At 47.2% G+C, this 23,442-nt stretch overlaps 1 protein-coding gene across 5 annotated transcripts in view; it reads right to left on the minus strand.

Moving 5' to 3' along the window:
- FGF12 (fibroblast growth factor 12) overlaps positions 1–23,442 on the minus strand; it is a 229,847-nt gene that overhangs the window by 81,560 nt on the left and 124,845 nt on the right. Inside the window, exon 1 of one of the 5 annotated variants that reach the window (XM_068200685.1) lies at positions 15,676–16,556. The exons of the other annotated variants lie outside the window; for them this stretch is intronic. Within the exon in view, the coding sequence (XP_068056786.1) occupies positions 15,676–15,874 (199 nt within the window). The 5' untranslated portion in view covers positions 15,875–16,556. Of the gene's footprint in view, positions 1–15,675; positions 16,557–23,442 lie in introns of those variants that run through there. 5 annotated transcript variants of the gene reach the window in all.

A 23,442-nucleotide genomic window follows, 5' to 3' on the forward strand; every position in this document is an offset into this window, starting at 1 on the left:
GAGCTATGAGGTTATGCATCAATGCAGCATTTAGCAAAACTCCACTGACGGCACCAACTCCTGCTTATTTCCATCAGCAAAGCAGCAGCACTAAACCCCTGGGGGAGGACCCCTACTCTCTTATCATCATTGCAGGGTAGCTCAATTTGCTTCAAACCCTGCTCTGTAGCAACAAAGAACAGGGCACAACACCGACTTCCAGCTGCAATTCCACTATGGAAGGCAGTCTGATATGGCCTCATTTCTTTCAACTCTCAAAATGCCCCTTATTACAGCAACACAAAGACCTGAGGCTGCAGCAAGCCAGTCCTCACTTTGCCTTGGGCTGGGAATTATAAAAGGACACAACACAACCATACTCACAGAAGTCACCTCAATCTGAATTCCCCAAACCATGGCACAGAACTCGGAGGGGCCACTTTTCAATGAACTCTTAAAAAAGACGAAGGGCTTAGTGACCTTTGAAGGATTTGAGCCACTGGCTCCAAGGATTCTTGCAACGCACAGCAATGCTCTTGGTTTGGCAGGCAAGCCTCCACTTGAGGTTACTGGTGCAGAAATGCTTCTAAATCTACTTCAGAAGTTACTTTACTGGGTGCCAGTAGTACTCAGTGTGGGTTATGGCATAAACTCTGAAGCTTGTGGGGTTACTGCTCTCTGCACAACGAGCTGTCAAACAACAGATGACTCTGCAAGCTTAGATGGGAAGCAGCGATTTTCCACCCAGCAACCTGCAGTAAGGTACAAGGAAGGCACCTACTGCAGAATTTCCACAGGAGACTTGCCTGTCTGTTTGCTCTCTTTCACTGCAGCTCAGTGCCTCTGTCTGGTCTGAGCACAGCAAGGCTGTGAGAGATGCCAGCAGCAGGCTCCCAGAACAGTCCCTCTGGCACCTCCTAAGGACATCGGTCTGGCGAGGGAGAAAGCATCTCCAGCTCTCCTCTGAACCGCCTCGGCACGCTGCTGACTCCCTTCTGTGCCTGTGCAACAGTTTTGCTGAGGATGTGATTGCAAACACGGGAACTGTAATACATCTCAGGAGCATATTTCACCTAAATGTTCTTCAAACATTTGTTTATTGCAATTAAACATTTTAGCCTGGAATTTACACATTCCATTATTCTTATTTTCCCCCATTCAGGCTGCAGCTGTCATAATGGGAGGTTGATTTATGACTCACCTAACTAGCACTCAAATCCTTAGCACACCAAGCCCAGCATGCAAGTCAGAGCATAAACTGCTCCTAATTTACTTAGATTAACTCCACATTTTAAGTGCCACTGCAGAAACCGCAGTACCCCTCCCCTAAAAAGGATGGGTTCCAGAATACTCAATAAGCCAAATTTTGCAAACACAAATTTTGTAGACAGAGAAGGGCACCAAAATCCCTCCTTCAGAAGTACAGTATTAATACAGGCTTGTAATAAATCGGCACGAGAATCAGCAAGCTCCATGCAGATTACTATGGTGACAGGCATCAGCACAGAACTCGGGGATGAAAAGCTGAGGGAGATAAATGTTGGGGTTATTTTCCCAGCCAGGAGCTGCCAAATTCTCCAGGGTGTTTGGAGTTAAGATGAAGTGATTTGACTATCTCAAATTAAATGCATCACTATCAACATAAGTTTAATAGCTCAACTCACTACAATGATTCACTGAATCCACCCAAACTGGGAAGCTCAGGGAGCTCACCACTTGCAGCTGTGAGAGGATCTGCTGCCCTTGAAGACCCAGAGTGTGTTTCCTCTGGCCAAACACCCTGACCAACTCTGCCACACAGTGACCGTGGCTGTAAGTCTTCAGCAGATGCTGCACATGGCCGGCTGTGGCTGCACCTGCAGTGAGTCACGCACGGAGCAGGTCGGAGCATCGTGAGCCACGCGCGGGGATCCTGGAGGACACTCCAACTGTGTCATGCAGGTGTGGAGGTGGGAAATCCTGCTGCAAAGTGCTGAGCGTTTTCAGCTCCCTCAGGAGTCACTCAGTGCACAGAAGTGCACAGGCAGAGGCAAGACATTTATTTCCCAGTGTCACAGTATTTTCCAGTTTCTGTCACTAAATTCAACAAAATTGTTTGGAGCTGAAGGACATGTATTCCTTGAGGAAGCCTACACGCAGGTGGCCAGGATGGCCTGGGCAATGCTGCCTGTAGTATCCTGACTAACAGGCAGGGAGAGGGCAAAAGAACAGCATAGCCAAGGGAAGTGAGTGACACAGGGGAGCATTTGTGTTTATCTGGATGTCTCCTCAGGCTGCCTGCACACAGGTCCAGTCACGGTGGGTAACAACAGCTGCCTAAAAACTAGGGAGCTCTGTAGCAAAGCCAGGCATCCAACCCTACCTGGCAAAGCTGCCATGAACCCCTTCAGTTTAGATGCAGCCATTTGGCTTAAGACACTGGCACATCACTCAGCCTGTGAGTAGGATGGAGACATGGAAACAGACTTACTGACATCAAGATTTGCTCACGAGGTCTATGGTTTTGAGGGCATCAAACATTCAATCCCAGCTCCCTTCCCAATGATGCAGAACAAAGGTCATACCCAGCTTCAGTTTAACATGATTACAGGAACAGTGTCATCCTCCAATTACAAAGCATTCATTTGGAGAAGAAGATGGCTCTGGGACACCAGGGCTGCATGGTACACTCGTGTATTTACTCATCCTCAAGTGCCAATCTCCACCCAGGGCTAGTAACTACAGAGAAACAACCGGTGTTTCCAGGATGCATTACACATAATAACGGGCTGTGCTGGCAGCGATGGCCTCTCTGTTTGAAGGACATGCTTCCAAAAATGACATTTCCCTAACTCAGAAGGATGATGGGCTCGAGCCGATGACAGCACCCATCAGAGCAATTGCCTCCTGTCACCGTCACTGAGTCACTAGAGCAGAATGGCACCTTGTAGGCAAAAAGAGCATCCAGAGAAGTGATTTCCTTTCCTCTGCTGGCGGCTGCCAGGAGGAATAGTAATTATCTCTCCAGCATGGATCACAGCTGCCTGCCTGCACCCCTCCATGATGCCTGCTTTGCTCTAACCAAGATGAGTCCCTCCAGGGAAGTCTTATTTCTCACTTGTAGAGTAGGTGGAAATGATGTGATTGCACATCCGTGGCATTTATGCAGGCCCTCCCATATCCAGGGAATCAGCTTTACAGGGATGTTAATACAAGTCTGAGTTAAGGGGCAGAGAAATTAGTCATATAAAGCACTGAAAACTAGGGGTGCCACGTGGAATCACTGCTACATCCCTGCGGATGGCCTTAGCACAGCCTATGGACGTTAGAAAGTAAAGAAGTCACCCTGCAGCTCACCCACTCTCTGAGATCTGGATCCCATGTGACAGCCACCTAAGGTCAACAGCTCAAGGATAACGAGGTACGAAGTTGTGGATGAGTCTTCCCAGAAGGCAAACACCAAACTAATGTACATGACACATGAGCTACCCACTCCGCACAAACACCAAGGACAAAACAGCCATCACAGCACTGCAGGCCAAAGAGGAACCAAAAGACCACTGCAGATGAAACAGTGGGACAAAAAGTGGATGACAACTGATGGCCCACCTGCCACCAGGTATTTTGGCACAGAATTGCTGACTACTTCTGAGTAAAACTGTCTAGCTGAATAATTTGCTGAAAAGTTCAGAGTAAGAGTAGATAAAGCTATATACAAACTCCATCTCACTAATAAAAAAAAAATAAAAAAAAGCGAGGCCTGAAAAGAATGCAGGTTTTCATTTTTTTCTTTTGACATGACATTTTCTTTGGAAATGTAATGAAAAAAATGTTAACAGAGCCAGAGATTAAATCCAAAGTTTCATTTTAAGTACAATGAAATACTGCATTGAGTCTGAATCCTCTTCTCCCCAGAAACTCCTTTTATTTGACCAGAGAACTAAAAAACCCCAGTTCTTCATACAGTTCACTGCCACGTTTGTCTTTGCCTCCCCCAGGATGCGGTTTATGTTGCTTTGTTGATCCAGTGTATTTTAGCAGCAGACAAAATTTCAAAACATTTCCCTTTCAAGAGCAATTTTCTACACCTGTATTGACTTCAGCTCTGATGATAAAACCAAAGCCAGGCAGGAACAAAAGGCATACAGAAGAGATGTAAGGCTGTTCCAGAATTTATGCAGGATAAGCTTCTTCAGGAAAAAGAATTTAAAAAATTAGAAATTTAATGCAAAATAAGTTGTAGCTACAGCTCCTAAGCTGTCATATTCCAGCACAGTCAATGCCTTGGCTACTGAAGGTTAAAGCTTGTTCATAAGTATGGCTAGCAGAGCATACAAAATGTATTATTTATTTTGAGGAACACCCTGCAATTATTCCTGACATATTGTGTAATTAGCCAAAATTACAGCATATTCACCGAGAGTGAAACAGAGGATAGCATAAATATTATGTGTGAGCCCACAGCCACTGAGCACATCTCATCTGGGTGCGGACGTGTCTCATGAACCAACCAAGCGTGGTTGGTTCTCCCTGGCCCCCTGGGCTGTGCCAGCTCCTGAGCCAACAGCCACAAAGGGGAAACATGGGGAGTAAAATCCTGACTTTCCCCGTGCCAGCAATGGGAGCTCAAGAGCTGCATGAGGATTCAACAAATGGGAGCACCCACACTGCAGAGCTTTCAGGATGACTGAGCCCAAAGCTCTTATCAGAGAAGGAAGGGTATATTCCCACGTATGTTATGCCAAGAGAGGTGGAAATGTGAGCTCGGAGGATGTCTGGAGAAGCTGCTTGCTCTGCTGCCTCGAGCTGGCAGGAGGAGAAACTGAAAAGCAGCTATGATTTGCCATGCTTGCAGCACCTCTTGGCCTGCAGCTTCCCAGAGAGAAGGTTTCCTACAGAGCTGCATGTCAGACCCATCCTAAGGACTTGTCTGATGGCTCAGAAATCCTGGGGAATGTTGTAGCAGTGCTCTGCCATGTGTACAGTTACAAAGATTTTATTTTGTTCTCTTGACTCCAAAATGCAACGTAACACTTTGTTGCTGTTTATCAGATTTCTTCCTGGCTTCCTACAGAGATGTGGTTTGGATATTAGGACATTCTACCCAGAATTTGCTCTGTGGGAGGATGCAAAAAACAAGTTTAAGAACATCCTTCTAAGGAATGCACATCTGGAATCAGCGTAGGACTGAAGCTGGACTAATCAACAGTGAGGGTCCCTTTCAGCCCAGCAGCTGGGTGACCATGACTTGGTGGCATTAGCACATTCATTCTGTATTCTGAGTTTTTGACAGACTTCACGATAGAGTCCCCATCTCTCCTCACCTTGAAGGGCCCCATGCAAGGCACCTCATCCCTAATAGTGCTCACATGAGCAGGGAGACACCATCCCTGCTGTTCAGGCCTGCCACAGGGCTGGGATTTATGTTGTTCTCGGATGGTAAATCTCTTCACTTCCCCTATCAATCCAGCAGGACTGAAATACTGCAGAAACACTGAGAAGTCCCTAACACAAACAAAACATACTATGGAAACAAACATCAAACTTCCACTCTGCTCTGAACGCCTAAAATAGTAAATTCATTACAACAAAAAAATGGACAGAACATACTACCAACAAGCACTGAGGAGAAATTAATCCCTTCAGAAACTATCAGTCTCGGGGAAGGTACCTGGTCCTACCAACACCAGCTCACAGAAGTGCCCTGGATAATCACTAGATAACAACTCAGGGAAAAACGTGGGTCCCAGTATCATTCTGCAAGCCTCAAATAGTCCCAAGTGATAACATCCTCTTTTGCTACAGTATTCCTCAAGCAATCTCACAGCATTTTCCAATGGGATGAGGACATGAAACTCCTTTATTTAACAGGTAATGAGCCTGTGATGTGGAAGAAATTAAAGCTCGAATCAGTTGGGTTGTATTACAAGAATATTTTTTGCTCACTGCACTAGTGCAGCTTAGGCATTTCTGTAGCAGTCTGGAAGCATTTTTGACTCAAAACTGTGCTGTTACTAAATTTCAACAAATCCTATACAACACCCAAATGCATAATGAAAATGTGCTGCTTGTGCCATTCTGAAACATTATACTTCAAAGAGCAAGATCATGCTAAAATGGCCAAAATTCCACCATATGACTCAAAGTTCTTTCCTTTTGCTTTGTGAAAACATCCCTTTTTTAATCTGCATAATGATTTTAATTTTCCATTACAGCCAAAAGTTTCCTTCAAACTAATGAAAATGCTGCAGGTGTGAGAAAGCGATCATCCACTTTGTTCCATCTAAAGCTCTGTTTTAAATAATGATGATGTTTTATTGTTCATCTCTCAGCACAAACACCTCATTTCTGGTATCAAGCAGCCCTCAGGACTCCAGTGAGACAGGCAGGTTCACCTGCCACAAAACTGCCATCTCAGAAGAGAGCTGAAATCAATGAGCTCCCTCTCCAGGGATGCGTGTGCTGAGGATGACACAGTGCAGATGGAGTGAAAACAGAAAATCTGCCTCTCCAACAGGTTTTTGAACAAATCTCCTGCTCCCCCAGCTGCCCAGGAGAGCTCAGAAAGCTCTAAAACTTCACTTGGTGCTTGCTAATCATTCAAAAGCTGCTATGGGGCTGTACTCTAAAATCTTAGAGTTCATTTAATGGAAAGTAGAGTAGAAGAAGAAACAGGAAGAAAAATAGAAGAAGAAAGGTTTATGGAAGCAAATAAGGTAGGAATGGCACAGAATGAAATTAAATGAAAGCCAAAAGAAAGGTTTAGAAATGTTTCAGTACTGATGCTGTGCGTCTGCCAGCAGGCAGAGCCCATACTGATGAGCACCACACCTAACTGTAAAAGCCAGCAGAGAATTACTGGTTACACCACACGCTCTGCCAGCCCTTTTAGCTCCAGTAACAGACAATTCCCACAAGAGTGTGATGCTGATCACCACAGAACGACCGCAGGGATGGCTGCAGATCGATACCAGCGGCAGCCGGTGACTCACCCCGGCTCCAGGTACAGGAGCTGAGCCAGAAAACCACCAGCTATGGGGGCAGGTGGACCTGCCAGCATCTGATCCCTGCATCTCCTGCAGCCCAGTGGCTCCCAAGACCCCAGGGAACCCTTCAGCAACCCAACCCTAAGCTGGGCGCCGGAAGCCAAAACCAGCTGTCTTTTTGCTAATTTCTACTGCTTCTCAAAGTTCTGGAGAATGTGGACTGGCTTTTCACAGCCTGGCTTCCTTTGCAGCAGACCCATCCACTTGACCTTTTGCAAACAGTTTTGCTTTGGGGGATGAATGAAATGTATTTATTTGGCAGCTGAGGCAACATGGGTGGCAACTGCTAAGCAAAGAAACTATCTGTGCAGCCAACAAGGGAGGAGACAGCCAACTGTGCTATTCTAGATAAATATCAATTAAGTGAGTATGTCTATTAACCCCAAGACCTCTCTTTTCTTCCTTCATTCCAATCCAAAATGCTTAAGTATCTCAAGAAAGGAACATTTCAGGGGGATTTTATCTTTATCATAACTGCAATCAGGTTTCAGCTGGAGAAGAGGCACAAGTAACAGAATTACATTGCCTCTCTGTGGTTATTTTGCCAGTTCACAGCATGTAGCTGTCCACTGGAAGCAACATATGCCCTTAACAGAGCAGGCTGCTGGAGGACAGGTGAGACAGGAGTGCACAGAGCACTCCATAGATGCTCCGGTGGGATGTGAGAGAAGCTCTGTGCCCTACATTACTGTAATGGCTGTACCTAGCCCTGGATCTTCACCCTCACATACAGCCCCCACCATGAGAGGCAACCAGCCATTCTGACATCTATCAATGAAGTTGCACAATCCAAAAAAGAAGTATTGTGCTGAAAAGGTCCCAGGAAGAAAGACGGGGAACCCAGGCAGGTGACAGCGTACCTGCTCCTCTCCTTTTACCACAGCTGCCCACCTTCTGGCCAGTGAAGTGCCAGAGGTCCACAGCTGAGGGTTCCTCTTCAGGAACACAGCAGGGTCAGCCAAGCACCATTGCAAATTGAGCTTGGTTTTGAGCTTGGTAACACTGAAGGAGGAGGGGGCACTGATGCAAGTCAGACAGGATTGCACAAAATTCCACCACCCACACAAAACTTCATGTACAACAGGTGCACATGCTGCCAAGACAAGAGAGGAGCTGCTACTGCTACCTCCCCCCTTGCTATTGAGCACAAGAGCTCAACAGTCTTCCAAACTTAGAGCTCTGCCTAGAGCTGCAGAGCCCCAAGAAGCATCTCCTCAGCGAGTACCCCAGCACAGAGGAACAGTCACCTCCTCATGACAAACCCAAAGCCACAGAGCAGAGGCAGCAACACAGCTGCACAGACCCCTTCCGTGATGCTGCTGCTTCCAGCATTAACCTTCATCTCCCAGTGCAGCCCACTCTGCAGGGAAAGGGCAGAGAGCAGAAATGCCCAGAGGTGGTGCATGGAGCCTCATCACACCAGCAACCAGCTGCAGCTCCTCCCAGAAGACTGGAAAGGCTCAGACTCCGGTCACCACCCTGCCTCCAGGTTCATGGCCTTGTCCCTCTGGAACCTTTAGCCAGGGCATTCTGGAATGCACACAGGACAGAAGAGGCATTTGGCAAGTGCCAGCTTGCATCCAGATGCATTTTGTCAGCAGCCACATAAGCTCCATCAGCGTGTCAGAAAGCTTCATTTCAGCACTAGGAGCAAGTACAGTTACTTGTCTGAGCTGCAGCATGGGGGCTGGAAAAGCCAAAGTGAGTGGTCTGCCTGAACAGTGAATCCCACAGTCATGTTCCACAGCTCTCAAGAAACATGCCTTCTGCTTTACCATTTTAGAAATGTGTTGTAGCTGCTATTTTCAGAGGTACTGTTAAGAAGCTGTAGCCCCACAGCCCTGTGGCCATGCTGCACAAACTCAGTCTCTGCATTGACTCCCTCAAAGAACAAAACCCCTGTTCCTGCAAGCTGGATGAGAGGCACCCATGAGTGCATCCATGGTTCTCCTACAGCTTTTAATAGGGATGCAAAGTAAAACTAGCCTCTGGAAAGGCCGAGTTATTTCAGGATTCTGCTACATGTCAGAAGAGGGCGAAGATAAAACATGTAGTAGCTTACTCCACGCTCAGAAAGGATAATGCATGAACATGAAGAATCTTGTGTTAGCTAGGGAATAGAGATGAACCACGTATTAAACAGGAGAACAGAGTACGAAAGTACTGCTTCCTGACAGACTGCGGCAAGTACAGCCCAGGCACGGAGTAGATGACTTCAGTACAGGTCTCTTCTCAACACATTTCCAAGATCAAGACGCAACAATAACGCAGTCATGGCAATGACACTATGACAGAACATACGGAAACGTATCTGTATTCAATTATTAGTTCTTTATTTAAAAGTTAGTTCTTTGGAGCTGCTTTCTCTGACCTGTTCTTGTCTATGTTCTTGGTCACCTTCTGACAAGCCATGCAACTTGCAAATATGAAAGGAATGTCAATCTCTGACATGTTTTTTTGCTTGATAAAATTCTTCCTTTGATTTTAATAACAAATCACAGCTTGATTTCAACTGTGCAGGAGCAGAAAAATCTCAGAAGTGATGTGCACATGACTGTTCAGAAGGACAGATCAAATGAGACAAATAGGGATGAAATAAACACCTACCTGACCACTGTAGTTCATGGTATTCCTTTCTGGGGAGGGGAAGGAAGGAAAACAGGTAAGCCCAACTGCATTTGCACTTGCTCCCCACCACAGTGAGACTCATGATTATGTTTGTCTCTCAAACTGCCTCATCAGCTCCCATGGCAGCTCTGCTCTCCTCACTGCCCAAGTCAAGCACATGATTGTTTCAGTTAATAGGTAATTTATCTGTTAAAATATGAAGTATCTGGTCTACTGGAATTATTCTAATTTTGTGTTGAATTCAGCAAAGCAAGTAAGAAAGAAAGAAAACCTTGTCTCCATTTTGGTATTTTTTTGGAACTCAAGCTTTTGGGTTTATATTTCAAAGGAACATTTCATTTAGAAGAATACCTGAAAGTTAAAGAAAAAGACACATATCAGAATCTTCTAAATGAAACTGCACCGTTACCCCCTCCCCCCCAAAAAAACCCAACAGTGTTATCAGTCAACAATAAATAGATTTATATGGATCTTTTATGGTGAAGGGAAATAATCACTCACAAACCACTTTTTGCCCTGACTCTCCCATTTGGCTGGTGACGGAGGAATCAATCATTTGTATTGATCTAATGGTGAGCCTCTGCTGGCTAACAATATTCACTGCTCTCACAAGCACATCTACCCCTGAGGCCATAGGGACAGAAGATATCCATCCCTCTCAGAGCTTGGATAACTTCCATGGATTTTCTTGGCATCAACCATGCTCAGTCCAGAACTAGTACAACGCAGCTTACTGACTGACATGCTTGCCCACAAGCTGTGTTGGGAAGCAGGCTGGCAGCTGAGTTTTCCATGCTCTGGAGAAAGCCAGGAACCTGCAGCTCTTCCCCAGATTTTAGAGACTGAGAGCTTGGAGTTGCTATCTGACCCCCAGTAACGGAGCACAGCCACGCACCGTGACATCCACCACATCTGCAAGTCACAAACGTGTGCAATACCACCCCTCGGGAACAACTGGATAAAAGCAAACCCATCGGCCGAGCTGTCGTGAGCAGGAGGGAGCCTCTTCCTCCCTTCTGATTATGCTGGTATTCATTAGCATGGGTGATGCAGAAGGAGTTTACAGCACTGCCCCAGCCAAGGAGGACACATGTCCTCAGGGCTGTGCCCTTCCCTTTGGTGTTCTCCAGGCTCAGGTCTGGCTGGAGACTTGGCATCCATGCCATTATCTCAGCTAGTACTTCTAGGAGCTCTTGCTGTCCAGGTGATGTCACATTTCCAGCCATTTCCATTCCTGTCAGCCACATCTTAGATAGAGAAAACAGCAGCAAATTCTGCAGAGGAGCAGGCAGAAGAATGTGATGGACACCCCTTGGCTGGGCACACACCCAGACATGCATAGACACACAGAGAAGAGCTGGGATCCAGATGGAATTCTCTCCTGCAGGGAGCAGCTCTGCCCTGGGTAATGCAGCCAGCATTCGGACAGTAGCAAGAGAAGTGGACAAATTCCACAGGTTGAGCAGGTATTACAGCTGTTCTGAGATGCACACTCCACAAAAGCAGGCAAGGACTATGAGCTAAAAAGGTGGTTTTTACCCTAAGCTTCAATCATCATTTTCACCCTGCATGAAATCAGAAAGGACTTCAGGATTTAAGTCGGGGAATTTAACAGCTTGCAGATGACAGACTTCTCAAATGCTTTAAACGAATCTCTGAATGAACAAAGTCCTTCTATGTCCTTCAACTAAAGTTGCCCTTATATTTTACTCATACTGCTGCAAAAATATCTACATCCATATATTTTAATTTCCAAATCTCTATTTATTATTCAAAATGAGAAATATGGCAAAGGGAAAACATGGTTTAAGTTACTGCTTTTTTTTTCTATGTGCAAGCCATTTCCTTCACTTTGGAAGAAGCCTTTATATATCCTTAAGGAAAAGCATCTTTCCCTGGAAGAGCACAAAATATGTACCAGACAGGGAAAAAAAGGAATTGAAAAAACACAATTTTTTTTCTCTGGGGTGAAAAACCTGTCTAAGAATGAGCTCTGCATTCTGAGCTGGTAACTCACCTATAAAAGCAACATCTGCGGGGACTGAGACAATGCTACACAGTGCCTGGCATTGCCTGACCCAAAGCTGCCTCAATTCAAACATGATTTTCCCAAGTAATAACACCCTTTCAGTGGGCTTCATTTGGATAAAACTTCTAGCAATCCCCACAGATATAGTGCCTGATGCTGTAGCCTGATTCCCTTCGTGCAAGGCTGCCAAACTGCTCAGCTTTGCTGTTCAGTGGCCATGGCATGATGGAAAGCCACCTCTACCCCAGCTCTCTGGGGTGTGCTCTGCCTGAGAAGAAGGCTGGTGAAGCAACAGTGACAGCTTTCACAAACAAGCTGGACCCACCAGCCCAGGCTTTTCAGACTGATATTAAACAGCTGAAGAAGGGACACGCTTGGATGCTTTAATTCAGACACAAAGAGGATGAAAGTATTTGGTTCAACTCTTTGCTGGCAGGGAAGTCATATGAAGAGAGCTGCTTGTCTCATCTCCTGCATTCAACTATTGGATCCACCAGTCTCTGAGGAAGAATCCACCTCGTGAACCTGCACTGACAAGCCATGCCATACAATAATTTCTTTTGAATCCTCTATCAAGTCACTATGGTTCAGAGCAAAATACATAATTTATAGATACACAATTGCAGCAAATGACCTGTATTAACTCACAATAATGGGATTAAGCTCATGTGTCCAAATGTTCAGTTTAGTCCACAGCACTTAGTGTCCTTATTTGGCCTATCTTAAACTACTAAGTCATCTTGGAGCAAAACACAACCAAGAGCTCTAAAAGAACGCAGTGTGCATGTGAGACAGCTGTCTTTGCTCATTGAAAAGACAGAAAAAATTAGTTCTCATTTTACAACACAGTCCCTATTGCAACCAACAAATGAGATGTTTCTGCAGTCTGTTTTCCCCAGGAGTAGATAGCTTTGATTATACAAGATAACCCTGCATGGATCTGGTTCCCCATAGCTTGCCAAAACCTCTGAGTACTCATGCCCAGTATGCAAGACTCAACTGCTCTGGGTGCAAATTCTCCCTTCCCATACGAGACCAGGAGTATGTCACTCTCACTTCACACAGGCTGCAAAGTGGAGCACAAGGTGCCAACCAGTGCCAAGTAACCCACGTCTTTACTGACTATCTTAGTTACAGCACTGTTTGAGTCACATATTAAGACATGTATTAAACATCTTATTTAATCAATGTAAGCTCACACAGTTACTTTACAGAAGCAAAGAGCAAAGGGAACATGAACCTCCAGCAGAGCTGTATCTGTGTAATGTGCAAGCTACAGCTCCACCACTGCTGCATCTCAGTGGCAGCAGGGCCCAAAGTGCGGCGTGCTGGTCCCAATGTTGGGAATTAGGTCTCAGTGTCAGGTAACTGCTCCATAGCTGGAGTTGGTCTCACCTTCTGTAAAATGGGAAGAATCCTCTCCATTTGGTAGAGCTTGTTGAGTGCTACAGATGAAAACCACTCTGTAAATTCAAAGTATTTTGACAGTTACTCTCCATAGTCAGAGGACAAGGTCACGTTTAAAAAGGTAAGGAGAGATCCCCTAGCACTGTATCATCTACAAACACAACGGTACCTCTTTTGAACAGGGGTGTTTCTCTCATTCCCTTCAATGACTTGCAAACTAGTGAACCAGAATATCATTAAGTACCCATAATCACTGGGGTTGTGGGTCACTGCACAATGTATGCACATTTCTTTAAACCACTTTCAATTCATTTGCATGTCATTTTCTGTGCAGAAACTGGATGCTGAAATGAGCAAGCTCTTGGACACAATACACTCCCCTGAATAAACAATGTGAGCAGCAGAATCTCTGTAGCATGCTGCCTCCTGAGCGCCCAAGATCAGGAAATACACGATGTATCTGTGAAATAAATCCCTAGTTAAAAGAGGGATGCAGGGAACTAAAGCAGACCCAGTCCATAGCCTATGAAAGGACACTTAAGATTTTTTTTCATAGCAACTTAATTCCTCTAGTTTTTTGATTTTATAAAATGAATACAGTATGGTTACAAGCGATGGACTGACAGCTCTGAAGACTGAGCAGCTCTATTTTTACAACACCAAGTAGCACTGATCCTCCTTCTAAGTCAATAAAAAGATTCCCTAAAATCACTCTTGCCTATAAGTTATCAAAAATGTTCCTCAGCATGAAAGTCCATGAAAGTTGAGAGAATTCTTAAAATTCATCAAATATTCACAGGCATTTACAAAGTCCAAGGAAGTAGAATTGGACTTGCGTAGCTGGGAGCACTGGAGTAGGACCAACAGAAAGCATTCCCAACCAAATCCTGCTGGAAGTCACTAAAACTTTCATAAGACAAAGCATCTTGAAATCTAGCTAACCCCAGCCCTTTTAATCCTTAGGAGACTGCATTTAATAGCATATTAGGATGGAGAGGAAAGAGGAATATAAAAAATTACATCAGTAAGATTCCCCGTTCCCATTCTTGATCCTGCAAAGAGACAAAATGCCAACATTTTTTGGGCAAGAGCTGTGTTCGGGTCTTGTGTCACAGATTATAGGATACTCCAGCAAGCCACCACTCATCATAATTTGAGTAGGAAAGAAACTATAGGCAACTTTCCCCCTTTGAATATTTCAAGTCACGCTATATTTTAAGTATTTTACAGCCTCTTGTGATACCTGCTTTAAAGCAGACCATTAAAGAAACGGGTTTGCACAGCCTAACCCATGCATTGAGTCTTCAAACATTTTTGTAACTAAATATGGTTCCTGCCTCACAGCCTGTGAATGTGGAATGCTGACAGCAATCCAGAGTAAATATTCTTTCCCCTTTGTTTGACAACAGTGGCCTTCTGACAGAAGTGGCCTTCTATGGTGAGAGGCTTTGTCCCATTTCCTTCCCTTGCTCAGATGAGCCCAGGTCATGTACATCAGTCTACAGACAAGAAGAGCAGCCTTAGCTACCTCCAACACCTTGGTGGAGAGTCATTACCAACAGACCTCAGCTGTGGAGAAGAGGCTTCATGAAGAGACTGATCTACGAACATAATACTAATGTTTATGGAAAACATGGGAGGGCTACACAGGTTGATGGTACATCCTGAATGGCTAAGTGAATGAGTATCCCCCCTTTTTAACCATTATACTTCAGAGCATCTGAGAAAACTACATCTTCACAGCAGCTTCTCAAACCAATCTCTGTTTTCTTACCTTTATGGTGACTTATAGCAGTAAAAAAATAAAGCAAGACATAAATCCTAATTCCACTCAGAAACTATGGAGGGCCTATTCTTGCCAGGTGCTGAGTTCTCACACCTACCAAGGACAGCTGAGAGCCCAAAGCAATGCTCGGAATTGAAACTGTGGGTGGTGGGACTTCATCGTGGGAATATGAGCACTAGGGTGTACACTAGGGTGAAGTTCTACACAGGGAACCAAGACTGAACACACACAAGGATAAAAGTATAAAGAAAAGAAAGATAAAAAAGGACAATCCTAAAGAGCATTTCTAGGTCCTCAAAAACTCAGTATCAGGTGTAACCATCGTGCAGTTGCCATCAAAAAAGCTTTCTAAACTAATGAAATTAGCTGTACAACTCTGCTCTTGAAATAGCACTTGATGGATTTAGTAATCAAATGGCCACAATTTTAACTGATCCTCAGTTTATCAATTTCCTTGTCTCCATGCAGAAAATGAGAGACTATTTTAAAAACTTATCTATGAAGAAGTGGAAAAATACAATTCTGGGTGAAGCTTCGACAGATGAAACCGCTGGGCCACTCTTGCCAGAGGACCCTCTGTGCTCACGCCTCGGACAGTCGTGAAGGGATGCTGGCAGCAGCACCCATCCCATCAGACTGCCCACCCATCCCATCAGACCAGGGGAGGAGATCTGCCAGGACCCAGGCCAAAGTTGAACGCGGAGCAAGCCTCGTCCCCAGCCGGTAGCCGGCGGTGCCCCGGGGCAGCCATGCATCCCGGCGGGTCCGGGGCTGCCGTCTCCGCGAAGCGGGTTCCCACGGCCCCGGCCCGCCGTACTCACCCGGTCTCCTCCTCACCGGCCTTTTCCTGCCGCTGCAGAAGCGCACTTTGCTGAAGACCCCCAGGACATGTCTCTCGCATAGGGAGCGCCCGTCCTTGCTGGGGCTGGAGCGGCGCTTGGAGGCGGACACCCGGTCGCTGTTGGACTCCCTCGCTTGCCGCTTCTGCCGGATCAGCGAGCTGGCGATAGCCGCTGCCATCGCCGCTCATGGGCCCCCCGCGCCGCTCCGCTCCGGGGTGCGCCGCCCGGGCGCGCTGGGGCCGAGCCGCCGCCGCGCCCCGCGGGGACCGGGGACGGGAACGACCCGCTTAACGCGCTGCAGCCCCGAGTCCCGGCGCCGGGGAGGGCTCAGCCGGCCAGGCGGAGCAGGGCGCCCGGGCTAACAACCATGGCTGGACGCCGGACCCCGCCGCCCATGGGTCTGTCCCCGGGGAGCGCAAATCCCGGCGCGGGCGGCCGTCGGCGAGACCCCCGACCGGGCTGGTAGCGCCGCGTAGATCCGGGAGCGGCCGCCCCGCTGGGGAAGGTCCGCTGTGTCCAAAGGAGAGGGGGACGCGGAGGATCCGCGGGTCCCTGCGGTGCGGTGTCGCTCCGCTCCGCCCGGGCGCAGGCGGCGGCGCTTCCTCCCTCCGGCGAGGGGCTGCGGGATGAGTCAGAGACCCCTCGGCCCGCGGGCAGCCCCGGCCCCGGCGCGGTGGCTCCGAGGCGCTGCGCGGCAGGGCGCGCACATGGACGCGGCTCCGCGGCCGGGCTCAGGCAGAGCCGCGCTGCATTTCTGTTCGCACTCCTCCTCTTTCTCCTCTCCCCCCCTACCCACTCTGCTCTCAGAGAGGGCGGGAGGGGAAGGAAAAAGCAGCCACGGGAAAAAGCAGCAGGCCCACGAACAAATTAAAAAGAAGGGGAAAAAATTAAATTCTTAAAAAAAAAAAAAAAAAAAAAAAAGAAGCGCCCGGCCGCGAGTGCGGGCTCACATCGCCGCAGCTCGGCGCCCCGGGCTCACAGCGCCATGGCTGGCGCAGCTTCTCCTGCCCTGCTCGCCTCCTCGGCACCGGCTCTCCCCGACGGCAGCAACCCACATCGTCCGGCCGACCGGGCGGCCGCCGAGCACTCGGCACCGGGGCGGCCCCGGGCCCGGCTGCCGCGGCAGGGACGGCGGCGGGAGGAGCGATGCAAGGCGGGGAGGAGGTGGAGGAGGAGAAGGGCGGGGGGGTGCGGCTGCCACTGCTGCTGCTGCTCCGTGCGGGGCTCAGGATGCTCCGCGGTGCCGCCCGACGGCGGCGGGGCGAGGAGGAGCAGAGCCGCGCCCGCTTCCCGCCTGCATCCTCCTGCCCGAGCCGGGAGGGGGGAGGCGAGGAGAGGTGGGGGGAGGCGAAGGGAGGGAGGGGCCGGGGAAGCCCCCCCGGACGCCCACGCTGCGCAGGGCTGTTGCCAAGGCGGCGGGGAGCCCCGCAGCCCCGCGGCGGCCGGGCAGGATCCGGGCTCCGGGCTTAGGGCTCAGAATTGCAGCTACTCCCGCTCGCCCTCTTCTACGCAATCCTACGTGATCGAGGTTTGGATGAGAAATATCGCGCAGGCAAAGAGAGGCAATTGCAGCTCCGCGGCGGCTCTGCCCCTCCGCCCGGGCAGAGCAGCCGCCCCTGCCGGCAGCCGGGCTTCCCCGGGACCGCAAGCCTCCCGGCGGAGCCGCCTGCCACTCGGGCAGCCACCCCGGCTGCCTCCCTGGCCACTGCTGTCGACGCCCGAGCACCCAGCCTCGGCAGCCGAGCGTGTCCGTGGCTTTCCCTGCTTCTCCGCGGAAGCAGAGAGAAGGGACAGCCCCGGCATCCCGAGGGCTGCTCTGCCGGGGGCCGGTTCCTCGGCCGGGCAGCGTGCGGGCGGCTCCGGCGGCGGTGGGCACTGCTGGGCTGCCCCCGGCCACAGCGGTCCCACGACACACCGCCATCAGCAGGTGCTGGGCAGGCTCCCGCATATCTCTAGCCACAAAACCGCACGGAAAAAAACTGAAGGTGGAGATACATCTCTGGTTATCCAGAGAAGTAACGGCTGCCGCACAAGGACGGTGCTCTCCAGATTTCAGGTTCAAGTAACAGGTAGCGATGGTAGCTACCAGGTTAGTTAGGTGACGAGCAAGACACCTCGGGGAGCGCACAGGCGTCGGGGTGGAGGGAGAGGGGATCTCGGCTGGGAAGAGAGGACTCTGCTACACTGGCGAGTAACAATGGCAGGACAGGATTAAGCCAGTCCTGAAGGTGTACGGGTGATGCATGTTTCCAGCTGACAAGAGCATTTTAGACCAGTTGGTGACACTCCCTAGGAATTACCAGATTTAGCAAAATAATCTTTTTAACTACTTCACTTCTAAGTTCTAAAAATTTTCTGAATTCTTCACCTCTAGACTACAGCTCTAAATTATTTTAATGTATTTTGGGGGGAAAAGACAACTGAAACAACCACCCACTATGTCCATAATGATTAACTAAACTCTGGCATTACTTCCTGATTTTTACTTTTGGTCTCTATGCATACCAAAACAAGGTGGAATCAGGTTCTCCAGGCTGTTGATCTCTTTTTAACTACTGCCAACGTTTTTTGTGCAGATCTCACCATCCCAATCAATAAAAATTTTTCTTCCCTTTCCTGTAGCTAAAATGCTTCAGATTTTAATTTTCTCTATCAGATTATTTCACTTGACATCAAAGAATTATTGCAGTACAAGGTACAGGCATGGCCTTAAGAAAGCTGTTTGCAATCAGAAAATCACTGTCTGAGATGCCAGTGAATTATACAAAGCTTCATCTTCAAAGGATGTGAGCATATCTTCATATCTTCTCAAGAAAGAGATTTTCCATCTATATATGAAGATACTTTTTTTGCCTGTAGTCTTCAAGTCTGGTGAAAAAATGCCAGTTTATCCACCCCATATTACATAAGTTCCAGTTATTTTGATGTGCGACTAATTTGTTTTGTTGTGTAGCTGTAAACTCGAAACAGCAGCTCTGCACTTAAAAATGATCCTAATTAGTGATAAAGTCAGTCACAGTATTTTTTTTTTCCTGATGATTTGTGGATCTGAAAACAAAGTTGCTGCAACTCTTAGGAAGAAAGGCTTCTCCCAGGTCTTTCCTGCTTCTGCAGTGACTGAATTAAATTAAGCCAAAGCTTGTGAAACTGAATGTAGTGTTGCATTTGCCAACATGCAGGTCTGCCTTTATCTGTAGATGGCCAAGGAGTCCACAGGGTTTGGTTCTGCACAGTGCCATGAGCTCCTGGTGACATAACTGACACGTACATCTGCACGGGTCAAATCATGCCCAAACTTCACAAAAATTTCTGAAGAGCCCAAGCTTTTCTAAACACCAAGGAAGCCCAGAGTGGTCTTGAGCTGGAGAATGGAATGCCAATCTCGCCATGCTCCTGCACTGTCATTCTCACCAGTGAAACATTACATTTGGTGGGCTGCCAAGTGAAACAGAGAAGACTCCATGTGCTTTTATCTCTAACAGTGAAAGTTCTCTCCCTCAACTACCATTTGGGTAAACAGAGTTCAAAACATCTTCCATTCTCATCTGTATCAGCTACTCCTCTTTGAGGGTTGTGCAGCCTACACTGTTCCAAACCAGCTAGCCCCTGTGAGAGCCACAGGCTGCCTTCCTCATTACTACCAATGGAAGCTGAATTGTTAGAGCAAACTGGACTAATATGGCATTTTCCTTAAGGAACATAATTTTAAAACATATTTTTATATAAAATAATATCTATATTATCTAGTTATTAAGGCAATTTTTCTGGCATGCCCCTTCTCTCCGGGCTTCCTCCTCACTTCAGTACCAATCTGCAAAGCTGCACAGCGCACCCTATGAAAAACAGAATGCAAGAGTAGCAGCAATTCATAAAATAATCAAGACAGACTGTTTTGATGACATTGGAGAGATACGCCAGTGCTCCTCCTGCAGTTTGTGGAGAAAGACCCCATCTGGCACAGAGGAATGGGCAGAGGGTCAGACTCCATGTGGCTGTAGAAGGATCAGACTCACTGTGCTCACTAAATATCCCCACCCCAAACATACAGGAGCCTCTGCATGACTAATATCAATATTTAAAGATACTACCATTTTTGAGGTTTCACTCTCTTGATAAATAAAACTCTTCTGTCCTTAGAGCTGATGTTTAAAATGAAGGCCTGGCTGAATTTCAGGGCTTTGGTGACTTGAGCAGAGAAGAGATCTAGAATTGCATTCCCTTACCTTCCTAAACAGAATGATCTATCTAGGTCAAAACGGAGGTTATTGGCATCTTTCCTCAGTGAAGTGCAATAATTCCCGCAGGGTTGCTAACAGAATATCCTGTTTATTTTTCATAGAGCCTTCAAAAGCCATGGGCTCTGTTCTGTAGATTCAGTCATTAGGCATATCTCTGCTTTACTAATTCTGTACATATAGAACTAACTACAGCTACAAATATATGCAGGTTTTTTGCTATTTTATCTGCAGAGCTACTGAAGATGCATACATGAAAACTAAGGAAGAGATTTACATTTAATACCACTTTAAAATGTGTGTGCACGTTGCTGTAGTTGAATGGGAAAAAAAGAAAGGCTCCCATCTCTGGCCAATAATTATGAATGGCCTAATTCACCATTTTACAGCAGCATAGCAACAAATCTCTTCCAATAGGAAGGCACTGTTGAGTTTGAAAGTCTGCATGCAGACACCTCTTAAGAATTGTACCAAATTTCCATGCTGTGTAAATTACATCTAAAATGTGCATTGCCAGGCCTGCTTATTAAGCAGAATTAAGCCCATATCCATGTTTTATTAACTTTATTCTTTACAAGGTAGCCCCTTGTTGCATGTCTAGCATAATTAAAATTCATGCAGCTTTGGCATTCCCCAGTCTCTCTGTATGGGTGGACTTAAAAAAAAAACAACAAAACATGCCTGGGTAACCTGATAAAGAAAAGAGAAGACCTTACTGCATTTTTCTCCGTTTCTGTGCAGGGTAATTCTGTTTACAATGCATGAGTTTGTATCTATGTTTGGATGCCTAATAAGAATTCACATGGCCACTTTAAATATGCTATTCAGGGAGAGAGATCTGGCCCTTAAACAGCAGCAGAGTACAAGAACTGGCCAGCTTTCTGGGCTGTTCTCGCACAGCTGAGCTTAGAGCTGACTTGGCCTTTTAATAAACACAAAAAAGCCTGCATCACCTGATTGCTATATTGAAATAATTCATTTAATGGGCCCTTCACTCCCCTTTTTGCCTTCAAAGATTCAATTAAACAAAATTTGCAACTCATCACAAGAAGTATTTATTAGTTTAGCTGGTGTCTTTCAATTCAGCTCCAGCCTGGGGAGAAGCTGAGCCTGTCTAGATGTTAAAGCAAGGGGCAGGTACACAGCTGGAAGACTGTAGAATGAAACCACTATTGCAAAAAGCAGGCTACAAGCAGTACCAAAATGACAAAACCAACTGCAGCCTGGGAAAAGAAATAATTCTACTAGTATTTTATACATTTACTTTTTTTTTTCCTTTTTAAGAGAAGGTTTTTTACTTAGCAGAAGCTTTTATTTCTCCTTGTTGGCTGGTCACCTATATGAGGTGGAGGCAGGGCAACACAAGAAAGCTTCACCTTACTGAAGGGAACTGTGGCTGTCTAGAAATGAAAGTGTTGTGAAGCATTTTTCTTCAAGAAGCCTCCTGTATGGATGAATAGACTTTTGTCTCCAGGGTTCTGGAAGCACCTGCTGGGATAATATCCCTGAAATGAAGCCTGAAAGGTAGCAGGGAGCATCTCAAACTGTTGCAACATATAGAGACCTCCCTGCAGACAGGTCAGTGCCTGTCCCACATGCCAGAGCCAGACCTGGGGCTTGTTCAAGGTGGGCTCATCGCAAATCTGTTTTTATCACCTCAGCCCAACAGTCCTGTTCATCAACCATTCTGTCATTGCCTTCCCCATTGGGATCAGGACATGAAAAGCTGCTGTCCTTGCAGTGATACACTTCAGTTGTGGCTTCCTAAGTGGCAGGAGTCCAAGAGAAAGGGCCCGCAAACACCTGCCCAGTGACAGCTCCCACACAGCACTTCAGTCATAAGGGCAGTGCAGGAACGAGGCCTTGCTGAAGGATCTCCCATCCAGGAGTAATGAAAGGATGGACACTCTGCTTGCAGGTCACCTTGTGCAAGGCAGAGCCAAGAGCCCACCCTTGCTGAGCCATTGGCACACAGACAACCAGCTGCTCCAGGCTTAGAAACACCCACCTGCGCATCTGGAAAGAAAACTCAAGTATCTACTTGCCTGTACTAGAGAATTTAAAAGACAGGACAGACAGCTGCCTCTCTTCCTTTCTTCCTCCCTCTACCTCCTCTTCCTCATTGGGGTTCTCCCAACACCCAGCAACTCCCTCCATCTACTTCCCTAGGGATTTTTCACCTATGGCTACCTGTCAAATAGCCTTAAGCCACAGGAACCTGGAAGAGGAAAGAAAGCATGGACTTGAGATTTCACTCCAGGTCTTACATCTGCATTCACAGTGTGTTAGAAAAATACCGCATCCCTTGTGCTTTTAATGCAGAGCAGAAGCTTGAAGTGAAATAGTGGAATAGCCACCACCAAACAACCCCACTTGTGAGCCTGAGGCTAAATACACACACATCATGCTCCTCTGTCTAGAGCAGAGACTCAATCCCTTGGATAGCAGCACTTTTAGGAACAAGACAATTCTCACTCTTCTCCCTAGAAGAGGTCAGCCATCCCCCTTGTTCTCTTTACATCCTATTTGATGACAACCCGTAGCCCATTTTGGCCTATAGTTTCAATGATGCCAGAGATGCCCAGGTCCCATGGACACTGAACATGGTCATGACTGGGTTTAAAGGTCACCTGCATGAAGGTGGTGTGGTCTGGGTAGAGAGGGGAGTGAAACCCCACAATGCAGCTCCAGGCCCAGGGCCCCCAAGCCCCTGGACTCAGGAGGTCTGAGAGGCTGCCCAAACTTTTCCCTCTCCCTGGGAAGAAAGAAAACTCCTCATGTTGTAACCATGCAGCCAGACACCAATTTCAACCAAAACCATTTTCAAGTGTGTCAGGAAAAGTCTTTCAATTTAAAGTTTCCGTCAAGCTGCCTTTGCTGAAAGTCAAAAAGATCATTCCTGATTAGATCTTGGCGGAGGCAAACCAACCCGATTATGTGATTGAGAATGATAAAAAGGAGGGAGGGAGAGCAAAACCCCTATCGTGCTCCTCCAGCAAGGCTGTGGGACCATCTGCTCCACAGCAGGTCAAGGTTTGGAGACTGAAGACATCCGCCTCCTTATTGCACCTTTGTAGTGCTGGCATAGGTCAAGAGGGAGAGCCAGGGCCAGAAGCTGTCAAGAGAAATATCAAACTTCCTCCAGAACTGTAAATCTGTCTATCTGCACCTAATGGATTCTGACAGACCTAAAGAAGCCATGGAAAGCTCCCTAAACCCAAACTCTGTTTGTCCCTTCATCCAGCCTCCAAATCCAGAAGCCCAGGATTTGCAGCCTGAGCTAGATCAAATCTCAAATCCTGCTGTGTCAGCAGAGCAGTGCTTCACTGGGGCAGCCCACTGCCCTGCCACTCAGCAAAGAGTCCTTCCAGTTTGGAGAGCTCAAAAGAAAAGCAGCAACTCTGGCAAGACCTGGTACTCCCATTGCCATCCAGCTCTGCAGTCCAGGAGTGCTGGGACATTAATCCTGCCCTAAGGATGCCTCTGAAGTTACATGCATTCAGATTGCATC

The sequence above is a fragment of the Anomalospiza imberbis genome, chromosome 10, assembly GCF_031753505.1.
Source record: "Anomalospiza imberbis isolate Cuckoo-Finch-1a 21T00152 chromosome 10, ASM3175350v1, whole genome shotgun sequence".
In the NCBI taxonomy this organism is placed as follows: domain Eukaryota; kingdom Metazoa; phylum Chordata; class Aves; order Passeriformes; family Viduidae; genus Anomalospiza; species Anomalospiza imberbis.